Genomic DNA, 23,234 nt, shown 5'->3' with positions numbered 1-23,234 from the left:
TTTGATGACCTTGGTATCGATGTGTATTAGTGATTTCGAAATTTCAGAGACTCAATTAGACAAAATGCCGACGAAATAAAATCGAAACGTCAGCATTTTGTCTAATTGAGTCTCTGAAATTTCGACCTAAAAGAAACCCCTAATCACTAATACACAATGAAAATTATAACTGAATAATTGAAAACAGCTCGGAAAATAGGAAAGTATTTTCAAAAAGGAACAAGAAATATGATTTCGTTCGTTTATTACTCTTTTGCAACAAGTGTGCCATGTGCCATGCAAAGTGAAAATGAGTTTGATTGACAAAAATGTCCTTTTTTCGATTGTGAAAACGAAACTTTTTCAACTGATCAAGAAAATATTGTTTGATATCTGACAGGGCCGTCGCTAGCCAAACTGGCGCCCTAGGCAAAGCTCTAAATTGGCGCCCTAACAGAGGAATCAACATTGACGAATTGCGTAAACTGAGTATGAAAAAATTAAATCAGCAATGGACATAAATTCAACAACAAAAATCAGCATAGTTTCGAATTATAGTATGAAAATTTAAAATACTTTTAGCATTGATAAAAGGTAAATAATATATACAGGATGTTAACAAATAATTTGCGAAAGTTTTTGAGAGGTGATTCCTGATTCCTCTAAATTGAAGGGGTTTTTCCCAATAAAGCTGAAAGTGTTGGAGAGTTGAAGAAATCACATTTTTGTGGGTATCTTCCAATAAGAAGGCTACAATAGATATCAAAGCGACTTTACAACCGTATGCTAGATTTTTTCAATTTCAATCGTTTAGACTCAAACGTAGTATTTTATTTTTGACAGGGAAAAATTGCTCTTACGGGCATAATAGAAGAGTCAAAAAAGATTTGCAATGAATCGTTCTCTTTTCAAAACATATTTTCAAATTGAGAAATTTTGCAAAGATCTAGTTAAAGAATGGAATAGTGGTTGCATATTTTACCCTTACCTACACAACAAAATTGAAAAAATATTCATGGGTAGCCTTTTTATTGGTTAAATATGCCCACAAAATGCCATTCCTTCCAGGTTGTAATTCCTTCCATTTATTTGTGTCCTGAACCTATTCAGCTATCACATATGAGCGAATAATAAAGAGGAAACGAAAGCTGAGTTTAATTGAATTAGATACAATCATTTATTGAAAACATTCATTTTAAATTCTGAAAAATCAAAGAACTATATTTTTCTTTATACCATAGGGTCACCATAGGGTCCAAAAGTACTCTTAGTTGTGAAGATATTACGAATATGAAATATTGAATGTATTATCATTATTCAATTGATTACTAAGGATTTCCTATAAATTTCTATCCTGTTACCCGGTGTCGAAACAATGCTTAAAAAATACCCAGTTATAGAGATCTTCAAATTGATAACTTATTTTGCAGGAGCAATAAGCATAAATGAAAGGTATAATTGATTGATTCAGGAATGAACTCTGAACTTTCCCCTTCTTCTCGTACGATTCGTACGAATACTTAATATGAATATGGAAATAAAATACTGTCTCAAGTTTTACACACTCCACCCCAGAATCAACTTTCTGAAAACTGAATGGAGAATTGAAAATAATGTCCGAAATGTGAAAGAAGCCGCCCCAAAAACCCAACAGTAGTCGGCAATATTTATCAAAGCGAAGCCGAAAAGTTTGATAAGTTATGTTATAATATAAATAACTCTTAAAGAGGGAAGTGGCCACTGCACACAGTGCGGAACGTACAGGCTGTCTGGGATATTTATGAGAAGAATGCGAATGCGGCACCTTTGATGGTGTTTTTATGGCCCCTCCATATTGCGTTCACCAGTGAGGCCTGCCGCAGACATGCAACTAAACAGTTGCGCAACTGTTTAGCTGCAGAAGTGAGTACAATGCATTCATATGGAGCCGCGCAGACATGCAACTGAAAAGTTGCAGCGATTGCCTTCGTGTGCGCCCTCGAACCGCTTGCAATCAAACTGTTGCGAAACTGAAAAGTTGCATGTCTGCGGCAGGCCTGAGTCCGCGCCTAGATAAATTTCTCGGTTGTCCTCTTGTTGCTGACTGAATTGCATTTATTTTCATTGGGTACATAAGTTGATTATTTCTTGACTAAGCTCAAAATGCCGTCCCTAAATCCTAGCGCCCTAGGCGGCCGCCCACCCTGCCTACCCCCTAGCGACGGCCCTGATATCTGAACGATAAATCTCAATATTTCAAAGACCAGAAGCGATAATGTTTAATCGAACACAATTTCAAGGAAATAATATTTTTTGAGAGATTAATTTTTCCGTTATTATATTTTTTTTTACAGCTTTGAATGCACTCAGTATTGTGGCATTCCTGATGATGTTTGTCGGTAAATTATATCCCATGGATACTGCAATTGACGACTTCTTATTCAAAATGGTTTATGTGTCCTTATGTGGGGGTGGAATCGTATCCAGACAGGTACTGAGCTGGAAGGTAGATACATTTTTACGAGCATTTTATCTGATTGAAGAAGTGGATCAACAGTTGCGAAATAAAAATATTAAAATTGATTACAAGGAATATAAAACATCAGCTAGGAATGCTCATATAGTTAGTGGGCTGTGTCTCTCTGCTCTCTATTTTCTGTACCATCAAAAAGACGTGGCCAAAGAAGAAGTACTTTACCATTTTACGTTCGCAACTCTTAGTGCAGGTCTAGGCCTTTATACATTGTGTTTGGCAAACATGTACATTTTTGTGATTTCCCGAACTATTGAAAAAAGATTCGCAATATTGATCAATTATGTAGGTGAGTATTTTTTTCAATTATTACTATAATCACTCATCTGCCATCGTTTTTAAATTTTTTTCTGATCGCAAATCATATGAATGTTAAGCGATATTCTGACAATTATAAAAATTCGTCAAGCTTCACTTATAAGCTATGATATTTTCCAAAAATTACCATTCTAGAAGTGGGTTTCTGATATGGAATATAATACAAATTTTTTTAACTATTGCCTCAGATTCGAATCTTTTAAAATTTTAAAAATCTATACGCAGTGACAGAAAAGAGTTTTACCCTGAAAGAAAAACGTTTTGATTTTTGGCAATAACCTATCTGATCATGGCTAATGAGATATGGGCGACGAGAATGTAAGTGATAATGACCTTCCTAGAAATATTGAAGAAAATGTGTAAATGTGCTCACTGCAAAATAAAAAGTGGCTTACATGCAGTGCTGCATGAGGAAGTTATTCATGCAAAGCGTATGGAACAGTAGGCAAGCCGTAAATATGCGTCTTGCGGTCTTGCAAATATGAAGGTGGGTTTAATACAAAAGAACAAAGACCAAGATCCAGAACAAAAACATTCTTTGTTGATTTTTTAGTGTGAAAGAAAGCTCGTTCAGCATTTACAACAAAATATCAACGAGCAAAAACGAAAACTAAGAAAAAGAATTTTAGCACGAGAAATAGATAGATGTTTAAATCAGCCGAACGAATGTCTATTTTGAGGTTGGTGGTGCTTCGCTATGTCCGACACTGACAGCATGACAGCAATATTACAATTGCAAGTGCGGCTTTTTTTATATTTTAATAATAGGATTCGTGACTAAAATGAAAATTTAGAAAATTGAAAAAGAAATCAAAAAGACCTAAATACTCCAACTGACGAGAAAGAGGTAATGAATCCATTTTCACCATTGAAAATCGGAGAGATCATTAAAAGCTAAAAAGCAAGAATGGCTTCAGGCAGAGATTAAATACAAAACGCCAAGAAAAAGAATTGCAGCCTCAAGAAACAAAGCAATGTAATAATGTGGACATTAGGTACATTATTGAGAAGGTGGAAAACTGCCTGGAAGAGAAAGAAAATCCCCATAAAACTTACAGACCGATAAATCTTTTATAAAGTATCAGTTCTTGGCAAAGTAGCTGAAATAGAAGCCAAGAGCAATTTGGTTCCAGGAAAGAACACTCGGCGGAACAAAAATTTTTATTGGAGGCGGAAAAGCATATAACAGAAGAATGGAGGGCTCCATTCCTGGAATATTTGTCCAGACTGTTTCTGCTTTTTGGTTTCTTCCTTCTCCAGAAACTCTTTCCCATAGGTGCATTTTCCTATATCACAGAAAGGCTCTGGGTCAGTAAGTGGCGTTTGTGCTCCCTTTCTTACGAATGTGTTGGCCTCTTTCCTTCGACTCCAGAGTGAACAGGAACCCAGACTAAGGAGACCATGGTGTTTTGTCCTTTTTCATTAAGTTTCTTTTGACCCTCCCATATTTGAGAAGATGACAAGATGACATAGAAGTTCAGAGCGGAGCAGAACGGATCCCTGTGTCACATTTTTGATAGTTTATTTCCAGGTTTATGTTCAATCTTTCGATTGCCTGAAAAACACTTCAGCAGAATCTTAAGGATAGTGTACCATAATATTTATTTTGTTTTCAATTAAATATGGAGAATATTCCGTAGGAATAATTCAATCAGTTTTTTTTTTAGTTCTACTAGAAAGGCAGAAAAACAGTGCAATATTAATACAGGAACTTCACATGATATCTGTTCTCCATATGAAACTGTGGAAATCATGGAAATGTACATCGTCTTCGCTTGGAGCTGCACTCATATGCTTCAATGCAATAATTCGAATTTTTATCCTTTATCCTTTGGTATGGTTTGAGTATTTTTTACTCAGATTGAAGAATGAAGCGACACCTCTCATACTGGTTTTATTTCCGTACATTTATAAACTATTGTTTCAACTTCAGCGCATGAAGCTTTTGGTAAGGAAATTCCCAGATTGTTCTAGAAAGTTTTAAGTTCCTATGCGTTGAGCATTGAGTCGCGGCATCAAGATATCATTCTTTTCATTTTTCGGTTTATGCGAAAATATATCCTCGTTGAAGAGTGTTAACCTTCTAAATCCACTCGTCCATGTTAACTTATAACGAACCTCAAAGGATAAATATTAATACCTATCAGGAATTAATTATTTATTATTGTTATTCTCTAAAAATTGGTTCGTTATAAGCGAAAGTTCGCTAAAAACGGAGCCCCTATAAGCGAACATTTCTTATATCTACAGAATTTTAGTCTCAACCAATACTGTACTCGATTCGAAAAACCCACCGAATAACCGATGGAAATGGCCGCCATTTCCGTAAGTTCACTTCTTCATTACTCGCAGTATACTCCATTCACTTTTATTTTAGCACTCGCTTGGCAATGAGATGACTTTCTCAAGTTTTTGTAACTAGAACGGAGTAAGGTTGGCACTCATGAAATGTGGTTAATTTCATAACGCCGAAAGTGATTGAAAAAGAGAGAAGACAGGGTTTCAGGAAGTGCTATTCAGAATTCAGGTCCGCTCATTCAAATAGACGATATTCTAATATCTGCGATATATCAGACGCTAGCGAACATATTCAATGTAAGTGAATTTATATAAAGGTTCATCTGAATCTAAACGACTTATATTTTGGCTGATTGTTTCCGCAATCAGAAAGATTGTGAATGAAGAAGATGACTTTCTTCTATTGGGAGACCCAAAAAATTGGTTGCAATTTTATTTTAGGCTGAACGAACGCGGAAAGTTGCTACAGGATTTTCGATTAATGTCATCGTAGAATAAGTTCCAGCACATTCTCGAAATTCCTACATCCAGTTTCATGATCAAGTTCAAAGTTACTTTGAGTTTCGTTAAGTGTCAGTTTCGGTGGGGTTAAAGAAAAGCTTTAAAATTGAAGGGGCTTTAAGTTTGATTTGAAATCGTGTCAAAACACGAAGATCGACTTATTGTCACCCTGATTCCCCGTAGGTAACAACGAACCCCTCAGAAGCTCTGTGAGCTTGTCAGAATCAATAACGTCCGTTAAAACTTTTGAAAGAAAAGAGATAGGGTAGTCGTAGGTTAAGGGTCCAAATGTGCCTATACATGCCTTAAATGAGACAAATCTGCTCATAGAGGACATTTTGCTCACATGATTCGGCAACAATCGAATGCAACAAAGCAAATGTCATTCGACCAATTCTAGCCCCACTACTGTCTTGCATCTCAGAATTCCGACTTGTATCTCAAAATTCCGACTTGTATCTCAGAATTCCGACTTATAACTCAGAATTCTGACTTAGCAAGTCGGAATTATAGATTTGGATTTTTTTTTGTGTGGCCCTTCAGCGCTTTCGTAGACTTGTCCTATACATTGTGAATGTCTTAAGGGATCAATAAATATATAATTATTATTATACACTGAGAGAACGAAATAGTGAAATTACAGTGAAAATCTTGGGTTATTTGTAACCAACGATAATCACTGGAATTTCACAAGGAATATTTTGAAACGAAAACCTTGTAAAATCACAGAAAATATAAATCACAAGTTGGTTGTGATTTCACATGAAATTTATTCTAATGATTTTTCTAGAAACTAAACCTGTGAATACTCATTGTGAAATCACAATGGAATTTTATGGTATCAACTGTAAAATTACATTTATTCTGTGAATTCGCAAAGGATTTTTACAGAAATAAATTTTAAAATAAAAAAATTTTGGAAAATTACAGGATTCATTGTGGAATCACCTATTGTTCTCGCGAAAATACGTCGTGAAATTTAGCATCAATTAGACCGTAAAATACTATAATGTTGTGAATAAACAGAGCAGATTCACAGAATTTAATTGTAAATTTCAAGTATTTGTTGAAATTCCAGATTTCATTGTAGAAATACCCCACACCCTTTTAAAATTACTTCGTGAAATAACCATGAAAATTACTGGATAATTGTCTTTATTTTGTTATTCATCAAAGTAGTTGTACAGAACTAAATTTGGCACAATCACTGCCTAAAATATATATCAATATGGAAAAAAATATTAAATTAATTAAAAATAACAACTACACCATAAAATATAGTCATCAATATGGAAAACAACAGATATGAAACATTATATCAGTTAAAAAACAACCACAACATGAAATTAATATAATCTTCAATATAAAAAGCAATATGAAACATTACGTCAAACAAAAACAACAACCACAAATATCATCCAAAATGATTAAAAATTTTTTTCAAAATATAAAAAAAATCAACATAATTGTGAAGCATTCAACTGTGAAATATCAGCTTCTGAAAATATTGATATGAGTGTGCGCTTATTTAGCGGTTCATATCATAAGAGTATAAACTTAAAATTCAAAAACAAAGTATACCTAGTCTTTTTCCAACAAAAAAGACACAATCTTCTGGTATAGATAAATTTATGAATTTGTTTTCTATAAAACTTGCTTTTGTCGTGCTTGACTTAAGGTCGATTCATACTATACGTTCCGCTCAGTTCAGGCCGGCGGAAGGATCGTTAGCCGTTGACGGAGGTTGCGTTCATATTATCAGTCACGATCGTCTCAGTCACCTTCCGCTTCGTGTGTCGTGAATCTTCGGTTGCATTCGCATCGACCAGCACCTGACACATGAAGCCTTTCATTTGGATCAAAACAGTACAAGAAAGACCCTAAAAATTTCTGTTAAATTATTAGTATTATTATTTTCGTTATTCTCTCACGAAAACCCATTAACTTTTGCTAAAAATAAAATTGCTGCAATTTTCCCTCAAGGAATTATGTGCTTTTGCATTATTGTTAGACGAAGATGAAGAGGAACAAAAAGTCGGTAAAAAGATTGGGTGTCTAACCAATATTTGCAAAGAGGAAAGTTGAAGGTGAATATTGGACATTATAAAAAAAATTGGTCCACACATCATGGCTATTTTAGAATGAACAGGAAATCATTTCGATTATACAGGGTGATTCATATTGGGACATAGGCTAAGGGCAGATTGTTTGGACCAAAATATGGCGATAGGACCAAATATACCTCAATAAAATATTGCTGTGGAAAAAGATAGAGGGCGTTAAAGTTGAATTTTTTATAAGGGGAGAGAATAATATTTTCTTCAAAGTTCGAAAGTCCTTTATTGAAAGAATTAGAAAAGGCATAGAAGTAGGGGAGGAACATTCAATTTAAGTTTATTCTTTTTATGTTACATTGTTTTTGATTATGCTTTATCGTCGAAATAAATGAATAAAATAAATAAGTCGTTACTTCAAATCCCCTTCCGATGCTCTAAACTGTTCAATTGTGTTTTCCTTGAAAACGGATGAAAAAATATACAGTGAAATTATTAGCAAAAAACGAAAAAAAAAATCAATTTTAACGCCCTCTATCATCTTTTTTGCACAGCAATATTTTATTGAGGTATAATTGGTCCTATCGCCATATTTTGGTCCAAACAATCTGCCCTTAGCCTATGTCCCAATAGTTATGAATCATCCTGTAAACTGTGAAAAATGTCGCAATTAATACAAAAGAAAAGTTCAAAGAAGCTTTCACGACAAAGGAAAACCCTCGATTGACTGAGCTGAACTGAGCGGTTGCATATTCATATTATACGTTCAGTCTCGTTCAGTCCAACCACGCCCTTCAGCCCATCCGCAAAATATTCTCTGGAAGAATACCGTCGGACGGCCGTAAGCGTGCCGATAGGTGCTGAAGGGTCGGAGACTGATAGTATGAATTAGTCCATATAAAACACATTGAAAGATATTTTGGCTGAGCTGAACTGAACCGAGACGGACGGATAATATGAACTGACCTTTACTTCCAGAATCCGGATGAATGTTGAAATGCATCCTTCGGAACATCTCCATAGATTAAATTGAGGGCCTCCCTGAATACATAGGTTGTAAACACATATCGTTTTTCCATAAAGAATTCGTATCGGTGGTTTATTCCTGAAAAAAAAATTAAATAAGTAGGAATCCAATAGGCAATATTTAGATACAGAATAAATGAATAATAAGTTGTATCCATGCGGTGTTCAATTTTTTTCATTAGTATCTGCCAAAGGAAAACCACAAATCGAAAAAATAAACATCGCTATCAAAAAATTATAACTATCTACTTACCAATATTCCAGTATATATTACTTTTGTCACACACTTGAAACCTTGAAGGAACTTGGAAGGCAGAAATACTTGGAACTTGAAAGAACTAAATCATATTAAACAAAAAACTGAACCATGTATAACTCTTCGCACTTCAGAGTTCTTGAAGACACAGTGGATCATTCCAGCACAGAACAGACTTACTTTATGCATTCCAGAATGAATTGGGTTATGGGGTAAGTTAGTGAGTATCTACGATAGGATATGGGATTGGGCAACGAGCAGGTGCCAGTTGCAGGAAAGGTTTTGATTGGCCACAGAATGAATCTGGAAGCAGATAAAAGTTGTGATTTTACAATTGCATTATGAAATTCCATTGAAGCTGTGAATTCGGATCCAGCCGAGCGACGTCACGTACCGCAAAGGTGGAAAATGACTTGATATTTGCAATCATATTGTAATATTACGCTCAAGCTATGAATGTGTTTAACACATTTTTAAAATAGATATTTTACAAAAATACCCAGACTTACGAGTTTTGTCAGCAGTAGGTACCTACTCAAAATATTTTCTGACCAAGTGACAGAATTTGTTATTCGATTATGGTTGAGGAGGAATGCAGGAACCTATATTCTCCTATATGAATTATACAAAGAATAGAATAAGATATATTTTATTTATATCTTCAGAAATGTATTCATATAAAGAACAAGTCGAGAAAAAAATTTCTACAAAAAACGTCATTGTGGACTGTCTCAATGCGATGAATAAATTAGACAAAAAGTCATCTGTATGGACTGTATGTTGTACTGATGGATCAAAATTAGAAAGAGGTACAGGCATTGGGGTGTGTGGACATAGATCAATATAAGGCAGCAGTCCAAAATGAGGAGGGGAGGAAGCATTAAAAAAAAATCCTGTACACACACTCCTAGACATGCACAGAATAGTTATAACAACAAAAAAATTCTTTCCTTCACCGATCTACACCGGAAAGCTCCTGGAGCTGCCATTAGATGAGCTTCTGAAAAGTCAGCTTCAGATGAGACTCTTCGTGGATCGGAAAAAGAACAGCACAATTTTGGCCTTCGTAAGATCATCAGTTGTTTATTAAATTTCAAGCGCCATCTTTGGAACGCTCTAATGGAAACCGATTGATCTTTTTTTTTATTCTGTTTCCATATTCGAGAGAAATATTTTGACCATAATAAATTTCAACAATTTCGCGTAAGATTTTTCTCTTGCTGTAGACATGTAAATAAAAAGTGTTCTATCCTTGAAGGAAATTGTGCCGCGATATCATGTTGTACAATTATATTTTTTCGTGGTAATTTCACAACCGCCGTAATAACACATTGTATAAGCACATTTGTGAAGGAATTTTAAAATTAAAAGGGTTCTGCATTGTAATTCTACAACACAACATTTTTTTCTTCGCAAATTCACAATAAAAATTCTCAAATCACAATAACTTTGTGAAATAACGTTGTGAAATCACATTTTCATTTGATAATTCACAAAATTATTGTGATTCAAAAAAAATTTAGATCACAATAATGTTGTGAAATTACCGTTTCATGTTGAAATTCGCAAATTTATTGTAATATTGCATTGCAGTTGTAATTTTTCAGGTGAATATTACAACCCTTGTGATATCACAGAGAATTAACACATATTTTCTGTAAATTTCATATTCACTGTAAATATACATGATAGTTTTACATTTTTCATGAAATTTCGCAACACCCTTGTAGAAACATCCAGATATTAGTTGTGAAAAAAATAATCCAACCGTGTAACTGTAACCTGTCCAGCTAATATGTGGGTAATTTCACATTGTAACCTCAAGATTTTTCTCAGTGTATCAAAGTATTGAAAATAAACAGCCATAAATAAATAGCCAGTTGTCCTGTTAGGACAACTGTTAATTCATGTGAAAGTTTTGGGTATAGGTGAAGTTCCTCTTGCCTTGGAACTTCCTTCAATTAATTGACTTCCATTTATGCAAAATAATTTTTGCTGAAGAATTTAACATTATTGTAATTATCCGTTAATTCCTTCGAGAGATACCAATTCCCTAATACCATTGCATAAGATGCATTTCATCTTCGGATTGATTTTTCTGAAATCTACAACTGATGTAACATCTTCAACCTTCAGCCAAAGAAGATAACCAACTTTTACTCTCCCTAAGGTATTGCATATTATATGCCAATAATTCAATTTTCTTCAATAGCACAAATGAATATATTTAAAAACTGATCTCTTGTAAATCTCTTTGATCTCTAGCAAATAGCTAGATTTAGTATGCCTTCAATCAGTTCGTATAAAAGTCAATTATGTTCGTCACATATTTTCGACGTCATATTTTCCGAAGTGATTCGACATTGTGATAAAATAAGTAATTACTGCTACTTTTACGTAGGACGGACAACATAGTGCTGATTTGAAACCCAAAATTTTTTTGACAAGCGTCGTAACACCAAATTTTCGTACTATACAGAGTGGAATGTGTCAAATTTCCATGGCCCAACCGAGTGCTAAAATGAAAGTGAATGGAGTATACGTCACCGTATTTTTTTCTCTCAACATTAATATTTGATGAACGCAGGTCCAGTTGCAGCAACGTCCATTAAGATTTAATACCCCATTTGAATATAAAACTGTAATTTTTGAGGTGCATAAGGGAGGATTAAAACTTCAATGGGCATTAAATTTAAATGCACATTCCTGCAATAGTTACGACATCCAAATCCATATATAGATCCGTGAATTAACAGAAAGGTTTCAGGGGGAAGCATTTGGAATGGGGAGCTTTTCCCCCATAAATCGATAATATGGTCCCAGTTTTTCCAACAAAAAGATAAAGGAGTCTTAAAAGAGCATAAATGTCAATAAAGAACCAATCGGTTCTTTATTGACATTTCATCCAGTTCCCTCCTACAATGAGTGATTATTATAATGGAAAAATATTCCCACATTCACTTTTCAAAACTAATTACAGAGCGAAGATCTAGAAAAAGCAGTGATTGAGTTGAACTTGATGAAAGGGAAGTCTTCGCCCTTAATAAACAAAATGGTAAGTAAAATCGTTTTATTAATTTGATATTTCTTCATCATCATTTATTTCTTTAAAGGAACTTCTCAATTTTTTTTCCAAGATTCTACAATTTCCAATTCAAATTCGCTTCTGTTTTTGAAGAAGTTCAAAATTGTTTTTTTTTTCAGTTCGTCAGTTTCGACAGTTTAGGTGTCATGGTCAATGTAACACCTGTATTGCTCGTTTACAGAAGAATACAGTATTGGGCAAATGTGTAGAACAGATTATCTTCGGAATTGATGATAATTTTCAAATTACATTTACAAGAATAAACATATTACAGTAAATTGAGTATTTCTATCGATTCCAGAAATATTAACTTGGTTTTACACATTTGCCAACTATGTATAGTGACTTGTAAACGTTTATTGTAAACGAGAATAATGCGATATGTCATATGTCCCTTGAAACTTGTTTCAGTAATCAAAGAGACCTGAAAATAAATAGAAGGGAAATAATTTGCGTTAAGCCAAGTTTTAATGTACTGATGTGATGTGAGTCATGATAGTATTTCCGTTTTGTTTCTCTGACTAACATGAATTTCTTATCGTCATTTGCAGTATACTATGAAATTCAATTCAATAATTAGACTTGATCCTCACAAAAACTTATACCTATCGTTTTATATTTCTTAAACTGAAATTGAAGATTCCTGAATTTTTATATGTTACTATAAACGAAGGTCTTCTTATAGTGTACAACATTACTTCTTCAGATGGAGCATATGAAAATACAACTAATTTTCGGAGGATTCTTTGCTTTTGATCCTGAATCATTTCTTGCAGTGAGTATTATGTTATATGCCTATTCTTTTCAGAGATATGCAGTCTTTCTCAATTATAAAAATTACGTGCTTTCAAAAAAATTCGTCGTCAAGTGGGCTGTGGAATTTTGAAAGTTGATATTTTGTACCACCACATTATTCGAAAAGTGAAAATATGTTAATATATCAATGACATTATAATATCTAGCGTAATTTTTGATATGAAAATTTCTTTAGATTCCAAGCTGATTCAAGCCCAATTTGAAAGGCTTGCTCGATAATTTCATTAAATTCAAAAGGAAATCACAAAATGTTATTGAAGAAGCTAAGCGTTACGTTCAAGCACTTAATATCAACCTTCAAAAATCTCCAGCCTACTTGACGACGAATTTATTTGAACACACGATATATGACACTTGTTTGCCGTTTCAAATAATCTTTTTCATTGAAATAAAATGCCTTCATTTATTGTTTCTTAGTTTCGAAATTATATTGTCTTCATCACATTCGACTGCCCTCTATATTCAATTAGTTATTTACCTCTGACATTCTATTTTTTCAATAAATACCTCATGTCATTGAAAATTGCCTGTCATTCTAGTTGGAATACAATAATAGCAAAAACTTGGTATTTTCTCATTTATAAGAACAAAACCATTAACATTTCATGCTTTATGAATTTCAACTAAAATACACCATACACCCATGATAGGAACAACTCGAAGAACTAAGAAACAATTGGTACTTATGAACCTATGGCTGAAAAAATACCAAGTATATGCTATGAATAATTGTATTACTTGTATTCTAATCAAAATGTCACGTTAATTTCATTGAAAATTTCCTGCATCGGAGATGCCACTACATATACTAGGGAATAACAAGTTAGGGGTACCTACCACAAGGGTATCAAGTATAAGATTATTTATAAATTATTACAAAAGCATTCATATGTCATTCAAAGCGGTTGTTTCATTTTCAATTGAATGACTAATAATAACTTGGGGCGCACTCTATATATGAGAATTTAGATTTGACAGTATTGATTGTGTCGGTCATTCATTGAGTGATTCATTACGATTTTCTTAATTGTTTCAGGGAATTAAGAGCTCATCCACTTTCATGATGTTCTTCTTACAAATGAACAATTCTTAAGTAAAAAAAAAAGAAAGACGATAGAGTTGTGAATAATTTCGCACTTCGTAAATAATCCTTGATAATTATTGATTATTAAGGCGGAATTCATAGGAATTCAAACTAGATAAGTAAATGATATTCAGTCGCATAACACCTGCCGTTATGCGTCTTCATTTACTTAATTTCGTATTACTTTGAATATCAGCCCTTCAATATCAATGAGAATATTTAGTTATAGTAGATCGGCCAACTCCTCGTAGAGGTACAATTCTGTTCAGTATCTACACAAAACTGAGATGTAACTTTTGAGAACTGAAAATCTCATGTTCAGCTGAAATTTCATTGAAGCTATCAACACTGAAATTCAAGAGCTCCTCAAAACTCGCTAGTACGTTCAGTGCGATAGGTCTTTGTTCAAATAGCTTGCTCCAAGATACTGGTGGTACGTCATTTTTGCTCCAGAAGATACATATCTCACATATAATTCAAACAGTGCTCATTTTCAAACAGGTTCCCTGAAAATGTGATTGGAGGAAATGTGGGCTAGAATGACTCCTTTACATTATAACATATATTGACTAGAAGTAGTGCAATAAAATATATCTATGTTCAATTTCATTTTATTCCATTATGCATTCCTTCCATTTATTCATTTCATTTAGATTCCTATTCATTTATTCCAGTGTCATTTTGTTAGGACTGAAGGAAGCTTTAAAATTGAAGGGACTTCGAGTTCAGATTATATAAGTAAAACTGGCAGTAAATCAAACTTTCATCTTTTAGGTCGTATAATCTAGATCTTCCTTTTCGAATTGACACAGTGTATAATTTCTTGTAATCAATTCATGCGCATAATTGTGAATGATTTTTAACTTCCCTTGAAGAGTTAAAATAACATACGAATTTTGGAGTTATATTCAATAATATACTCATTATTATAAAAGTTATCTTATTTTCGTTTTATTCAATTCCTACCATAAGTTATCAAATATATGACATTATTCCATGTAGACAATTTTACTTCGATTCAAATAAATCTAATGAAGTCAAGCAATGTCAGATTTATGTCCTGACCATATCCACAGGGATCAGAATCTTCCGCCATTTTGTTATTCAATGACAAATATTTCTTGAGAACTCTTGATCGGAAAGAACAGCTGCTCGATTTCAACATAATCGATAATGAGCAAGGACTTGATAAATTTTTTGGGAATTTTGATTCGAAAAGACTAACAAAGCAAGTTAGAGTTAGAGTAAGTAGATTAAGGGTATAACTTCGCACAGAGACCTTATAAGGTTCATTTTCATTGTGCTTTCAAGTTGAAGTTCCAGAATGTGATTCATTTCCGTATCTGGGACTGCTTATGAGAGGCAAAATTCTTCAAGAATTTATTCTCCAGATTAAATTTGCTGATTTGAACTGAAAGAATCATCCTATTCTGAAACTTTAGAATAGAGATGTAGACATTTGTCTGGTACATTTCTAATCGATGAATACCATGTCTATTCGATATAAAGTTTCAGGATAAATGTGTGTGGAATAAAAATAAAATCTTACGCTTCGATTTTAGTTTCAGGCATTTGACAATTCTTTGACGTAGAGAATGTTCTACTCATAAACAAATAACTGGAAAGTACCTACTAGTTTCACTCTTTATTAAATCCAACGATATTCCTTCTTCATGTTCAAGAAATCAACCATTGAGCATTGAATTACTTAATCCTCAATGCAACAATAAAAAATTAATACCACAAAATAAATCATGCTTTCATGTTTTGTCACAGGCAAGGAAAATAAAGGCTACTCATAAATAAATGGTGTATCTGAAGTTTATTTTCAGTATGTAGGTAATCTGGTCCTAGAACGAGAGTGCATAAGATTTCTTTGTACTTTACTCCATTTTATGAACTTTTATCCACAGGACCATTTGAATGTGTCTCATAAATGAAACAGAAAAAATACAGCCTTAAATAACAATAAATTAGTCTTATATCTAAATTAGATTTAAGCTTATATTAGTTTATCACAACATCGAATTCACTATACATGAAAGTTACTAGGAATCTTTTTCGAATGTTTGGTAAAATTTTGTCCTTATTTAATATCTTGCTCATTCATCCTTCGTATTTTTTTGGGCATTTTGTAATAAATGACTAGTCTCGATGTCGATTTTCCACTGGATATATATCCAATTTTAAGGTTAAAATTCGTGTGAGCCTTGTGTTATCTGAATTTTTATATTAAAAATTTCAGAAAGGTCTTGGATCGTAAGGAGTAGCATCGTGTCCTACATATCGATTATTTTTTCGATGTTTGAAACCATTGGGACCAGCATTATAATAAATTACTCTTCTTATGCCAAATGGATCAATATAACCAAAGCTACCTGATTTTGTATCTGAACCTACATTCTGTTCTTCGTGGTAAGCTTTGGGTATGTAATATCTGAAACCATCATTTGTTACAGAAATTCCATCATAATAAGGATATTGTGGATCATATCCATTTCCTATTTTATTGTATGTGGGATTGAAAGACTGTCCCCTGGTATCTATAGGATAGGTTGGCCCATTTTGATGTATGTAGGGATTGACAAATTCATCTGGATAATGTTCATATTGGGGATTACTTGAGTATTCGATGGAATTTGTGTTTATGGAGGATTGTGGTATGTAGTTCCTTGGAGGGGGGGTAATTTTGATGTATCCGGGTGTAGAAGAAGGTATATAAATAGTAGATGGTGTTGATGAGGGTATGTAAGTTGGTAAATAAACACTTGCAGGGTTTGGTGAAGGAGTGGAAGAGGGTGAATTCTCAGGAGGGATATAGGTTGGAGTTCTTGGTGTATTATATTCTGGCAAAGGTGGAGAAAGTTCATTTTCGGGAGTGGGAGAGTAAAAAACAGGAGGTTGTGTTGAACTTGGTGAATATGGTGATGAAGATGGATATTGAAAAGATGAAGACGGGACTGAAGGAAGATATGATGTAGATGGAGAAATACTAGTAGGTGTAGATACAGTCTGGAGAGTGGAAGAAATAGTCGAGGTGATGGGTCTTGAAGTTGACGTTTGAAAATGCTCAGTTGTTGAAGTATCATGGCTATATGATTGAGAACTAAACGAGGATGAATCGAATACCACAGACGAGGGTGTTGATGACGGTATTGAATTCAAAGAAATCTCTACAGATGGCGAAACCGTTGAAGCTCTCAAAATGGGTCTCGGCGTAACAGCAACATAACCTCTATTGGGAACTGATGAGGGTATATTATAATTAGTTGGAGGAATATAGGAGTTTGTGATTTTCTTGGTAGCTTTAACAGCATCGCCGACGTTGACGTTCCTTCCTACATAAACATTTTTATTTTTGACGATTCTATATCCTTGGCTGTCCGCTATGTAGTCTCTTTGGCGGAGGTATCCATTGTCGTCGATCCAAGCATAGCTTCCTATAACAGTTCCATCTTCGAGACGTTTCTCCTTTCGGTACTGGCCGTTCTGGGTCTGGTACTTGAAGTAACGTTCTGGTCCTTCGTCGGTTTGGATGTGAAATTGGTTGCTAGTTGGGTCGTTCCAGGGGCTCGATGAAACAGTCCTCACGGCGAATATACTTGTCACCTGAAAATTAAAACGATATCTCATACATGTTATTTATCAAGACGCAAATGAAAAAATAAGCGATGAAGAACATCGATAAACCAGGTGAAAATGGATTGGATGATATGCCTCTCTGATATAGGAGTTATTCCGTTCTCATAAAAGTATAACATTATGTTTAAAAGGTTTTCTGGTTGATGAAGAAACATCAGTAACCATTCTCACAATTGTTTTCAACATAAAAGATAACCAATGTTCATTGGAGCTGACCTTGCCACGGCTCCAGAAAAACTGCTGAATCCTAAACCTTTTACTTTCGGACATCTATGTAGAATGGCTCGATACGAAATCAGTTTTTTGCCTAAAGCTCCCAGACTTTGAAACTTTTTGTACTCTTTGTACGCTGTCACTAAGAGCTTCAAGCTGAGAACGTTCAAGTACTTTATAAATAATTATAATGAACATCTCTCTGAACTCTTCTTCTTCCGGAGGTAAAAAATTTGAAAACGATCAATTACTTTTCCGTTCTTCGAAAAACGTGTTGCTTTGTGAAAGATGACAATTGAACCAGACATATTTTTAATTAATCACTCAACTATAACGATTGTGAATATTATAAATTCAATTGAAAGTTTGATATCCGGATTATTCTGAATCTCGAAGGCTCCGACAAAAAAAACATATTTCATTCGGGGGAGAAGTGACTTTTCATGGCTTGCCTTTAGTTACAAACACAAGCTCGCCATGAAAGTGAGCCTTTTGTCCTTATGAAATAATATACCAACATTAAGTGGCCCTGATGAGGAAAAATTGGCTAGCTGCATTCAGATCGTAACACTACATAGTTGATATTCATATCAGCGGGTGATATGCACCTGAATTAATTCTTATTATTTTATCCTTTGCCTCCCTGTTAAGGCATGATCCTTCTCATTATTTCACCGCTGGCATCATTCCTGCCGTGAACCAGCGTACTGCTAACTTCTCAATTCGTTACACGGATCAAAGATTATAGATCTATAATTCTATAATCTTTTACACGCATATTGCTTGCAATAAATGAGTCGGCGTACTGAATTAGAGGAAATATGGGACATTAGGGCGTTTCAAAAAAAAAATTATTCCTGCTCAGAACCACGCTCAAAAGCTTCGTTTAAATGACACCTCTGAAAATATGAGCCCTCAATATTAACGTTTAGGTTGTCTGCATTGCACTTTTCGATTTTCCATAAGAAAACTTGGAGTACCGAGCCATCATCAAGTACCTGTATTTAAGAGGGTTAAGAGGTAAGCAGAAATGCTTAATACCCTTGGTGATCAATGTACTTCGTATGCGACCGTGAAAAATTGGACTGCAAGCTTCAAAAGAGGTAAATTTTCCATTGAAGATGATGACCAATCGGGAAGGCTAGTTTCTGTGTCAGTCCCCGAAAATATCGATGCAGTATATGATTTTATCAGACCGTCGAATTGGGCTAAAACGGATATCTGAAGAACTGAATATTTCATACGAACGCGTTCATCATATAGTTCACGTCAATTTGGATATGAGAAAAATGGATCCACAAGTGTTTGAATGTCGAAAAGCGTGCAAGGATAGAAGCATCGCGTTCGATCTGTGCTCGATTTGACAACGATGTGAACTTCTTAAACCGAATTGATAATATGGATGAGACTTGGGTACATTTCTACGATCCAGAAACAAAGCAACAATCGATGTAATGGCGACACTCTGGTTCTCCAAGACCTAAGAAATTTCGTGTCCAAAAAGCTGCTGGAAAAGTTCTTGCTTCAGTTCGTTTGGATTGCAATGGAGTAATCATGATTGATTTTATGTGTAAGGGTAGAACAATAACTGGAGATTAGGTACTATTCGACATTACTGACCACTCTATGGGAACAAAATTGAAGAGAAAACACGCGTAAAGCTATCCAAGGTGTTTTTCTTTTGCAGGACAACGCCCCTGCACACAAATTTCATGTTGCCATGCAAATTCGTGATTTAGGGTTTTAATTACTAGGGCACCTCCCTTATTCATCAGATTTGGCTGCATCCAACGATAAAAAGTTTAAAAGGTCGTGAATTTTCTTCCAACGAGGAGGTAATAAAAGCTGTGCAGGTCTGGTTTGCAGGCAAGAAGAAAAATTTTTTTTTAAAAGTCCAGGGACGTTGCAGGTTTTTTGTTATAAATCTATCAAATTTAGTGGAGAATATGTTGAGTAATAAAATATTTTGACATTGAAATTTTGTTTGGTTCTATAGTAGGCTAAGAATTTTTCAATATATCCGCGTTCTTCTAAGATCTCATATGATTCGACCACAAGCAATGTCCTTCCATTGGAACAATAATTGGATCACAAAAAAAAAGCTTAAACTATGACAAATTACTCGACAAGCAGGCAGGCTGCTGATGGTCTCTGAACCAAGATAGGATCATACTCCAGCTAAGTTTGAACCCAGTTCAACTCTATCTGACAATTCCGAACAATTTTGGCGGGTTGAAATAGGGGTTCAATGTTGGCTTGAATTTGAACTGTATAACCGGGTCTCAGAATCGTTTTTGAAATGAGTTGAGAAACATGTTCACAAAAAACCGTACATCAAGACACGATGAGGTATTCCCTAAAAATGTTATAGAAGATTCCCAATCAAGAAAATTCTCCTAAGGTTGTTGAAAAAAAGTTTTTACCGTCTGCGTCTGTAATAATGAAGCATTGCCTTGCTAGACTAAGTATTTTACATTGCTTTGAAGTAGGTGTAGGTATGTTCATTAATCGGAATTTGATTTATTTATCGATTTCAATATACACACTTATAATCCACATTAAATTCGAATTCTAGTCAATGATGCACTGAATTAAAAATTAGTTCCTTCGAAAAATCTTTATTTTCAAATTAATTGCAACTAATATTCGATCATTTCAATCCTTTTTTTACTCTGTGCTTATTGGCTTTTTGAGAGAAATTATCCGGTTGGGTGTGTTTCCAAGAATAGGTATGAAATTTGAAAGGAATTTTGATTGAATAACTTTTTATCGGCAAGTCAGAAAAACTAGAAATTTCTACTGAGTAATTTAATTATCACACACAAATTGTACATTATATTATGTAGAATTCAATCAACTTTCATTTCGAGTACCTATAACAAAAATTGATTCGATAGAAAAATGGCCTAATCCAGTTTTAATACCTCATAAACAACTGTCACCCGAGAAAATTTATCTGGATCATAAATGTTTCATGATCTTATTACGAGGGAATTAGTTTCAAATATGTTTTTATTATTCATTTAGTGTAACACTTGAGCACTCGAGGTGCTAAAAATAATCAACAAGAGGAATACATTATTCGCTAAGGAAAATTTTTGATTAGAAGTTTCATCAAGTTTTTTTTCAAATAGTTTCAAGAGATTCCTTCACCTACAGGGTGCTTCATTGGTAAATGATCATACGGTAACCTGAGCTAGATCTACCCTAGGCGAGTCCAAAAAACCCATATTAGGTAGGTCTTATCAATTCCATAACCGAGATACAGGGTGATTCATGTATTCACCTAAAATTTGAATTTCTCATAACTTTTGAACCAACCAGTATAGTCAGTTGATATTTGGAATATATGATTCACTTACACAGGTCTTAGAACGATTTGTAACCAAAATAAGCAAAAAAAACATTCCTCACTTCGCTTTTCCTAGAGTTTTCTTTGAGCAGAATGACGTGCGGGACAATGAATTCTACTGAATCCATTGAAAATTTTCTGCTCTTTTCAAATATCTCCATCAAATCCAAAAATTTTGATATACAGTGTGTTGAATCCCAGCTTGGAAGTTGTCCGATATTTTTCAATTACGGACTTGGAATTTTTTGGAAATTTAAATGTGAATCTATCGACCTGTTCAAGTGAATCATATATTAAAAATATCAACCGACTATACTGGTTGGTTCAAAAGTTATGAGAAACTCAAATTTTAGGTCAATACATGAAGCACCTTGTATCTCGGTTATGGAATTGATTAGACCTATCATATATGGATTTTTTGAACTTGCCTAGGGTAGCTCTAGCTCATATTGCTGTATGTTCATTTATCAATGAAACACCCTGTATATATTTCACTTATGAAGTGGATGTTAGGAATTGTATATGAGCCCAGATGATACTCCCAAATCTTGGCTCCGACTGAATCTGCCACACCTTGGTGATTAAAAAATAGTTTACAATCACCCAATAGATCGAGATACTCTCTTGAACGATGTATCAGAAATCGACCAGTGATCATACACGGTTTAAGTTTGAGTCGTTTCAGAGTTTTGTTGTTTAGAGAACTTGTGCGGTAGCAAAGATCAGCTTTGACTTGGTGATCTATTATTATTATTTTTTTATTACAGGTTTCCATTAGAAAAAACAAAGTTGGAACCTGATAAGTGAAAAATTTAAACCATAAGTGACCAATCCCAAGCTAACAAAAATGAAATTTTGTATGTTTTTCACATCGATATATGTAAGCTGCGTAACTATTATTGGATCTTGTATGATGCTCAGTATTTTTTGTCATCATAACTCGATAGAATATCGAGATTACAATTCAATGAAAACGACAATTAAAGTTCCATATAAATACTGTCTTTCACGAAAATTTCATGCAGCATCTAGTTACTTTGAGTGCCTATTCAGCAATAAATTCTTGAAATATCCATTCACGCCCTATAAGGAAACGAGTTCACTTTATTACCCAACAACATCGTGAAATACTTTTACTCATTGGTATCATTCGAAAATGGTGCGTGTCTTGTTCTTTGTGAAAGTAGAATGAACACAGAAAGAATATTCCCGAATAGCAGTATTCCCTGACTTACATAAATCAGGAACTCTTAAGTATCCATTCTAAACATAAAATATCATACGTGTCCGAAAACTGTCTTTTCTCAAATCGAATAGTTCATAGTCAACCCAAAAAGTTTGACAGTTTACGAATATTTGCTTTTTGTATTTTTTTTTTCTATGCAGAACTGATAGGTATTTTTCCAATATATTCCTCGCTATCAAGGTTTTTATCTGAACTCATCGTTTTAAATACATAAGAGTTTGAATGATTTTTGTCAGTTTGCTTCCCACTTAAGATTTGGATTTTACTTTAACGAAAATTGAATTTTTGTTTCATTGATGTTTTGGAAGAAAAATTATGAACATTCTGAATTTTGGACGTATCTAGATTCAATCAGAAAGCGGTATAGAATCACAACAGACACACCAAATTATTTGCAAACCTGTTAACTTTTTGTTTCATCTTGCCCAATTTGAAAAATATTCTATGCATTTTAAAGACATGATTGAAATAGTTGGCATGTTTGTATTAATAGAATCAATAGGAGTTATGATGGGTTTTCATTTGATTTAAACAGTTTTCTAAACTTTGATCTATCCAAATTGACGACCTTGCTATAAACACCCCTTACAATATTTGCTCGAACACAAACCAGCCGATTTTGAATTTTCACATATTCCATGACAATTTTTTTTCGAAACCTACTTTTTGCCATAGTTATTTGAAGAAATGTGAGACATCTCCAACACACGTTTTTTTAGAAAAATAATACGCCGCGAGAGTTCAATTTTATATGATAACTTGATGATAATTTTTTTGGATGGGGTCTTTCACAGTGGCATAAAATACTGGATATACCTTTTGAAAATCAGAACGTATTACTTAGGCCTATGC

General features: G+C 34.0%; 1 protein-coding gene and 1 long non-coding RNA gene across 2 annotated transcripts in view; one reads left to right on the top strand and one right to left on the bottom strand.

Annotated features, from left to right (window-relative positions):
• Positions 1-12,300: 12,300 nt before the first annotated feature.
• On the top strand, positions 12,301-14,472 carry LOC123312330. Its single transcript, XR_006537609.1, has 3 exons — positions 12,301-12,514; positions 12,715-12,804; positions 13,882-14,472. It is a non-coding gene; the product is annotated as an uncharacterized LOC123312330 (long non-coding RNA).
• A 1,260-nt stretch (positions 14,473-15,732) lies between these two features.
• LOC123312011 (DNA-directed RNA polymerase II subunit RPB1) overlaps positions 15,733-23,234 on the bottom strand; it is a 42,555-nt gene continuing 35,053 nt past the window's right edge. Inside the window, exon 2 of the mRNA XM_044896181.1 lies at positions 15,733-17,538. Coding sequence (XP_044752116.1) covers positions 16,171-17,538 — 1,368 coding nt within the window. The 3' untranslated portion in view covers positions 15,733-16,170. The remainder of the gene's footprint in view (positions 17,539-23,234) is intronic.

The sequence above is a fragment of the Coccinella septempunctata genome, chromosome 4, assembly GCF_907165205.1.
Source record: "Coccinella septempunctata chromosome 4, icCocSept1.1, whole genome shotgun sequence".
Lineage (NCBI taxonomy): Eukaryota > Metazoa > Arthropoda > Insecta > Coleoptera > Coccinellidae > Coccinella > Coccinella septempunctata.
This window is presented reverse-complemented; position numbering and strand designations above follow the sequence as displayed.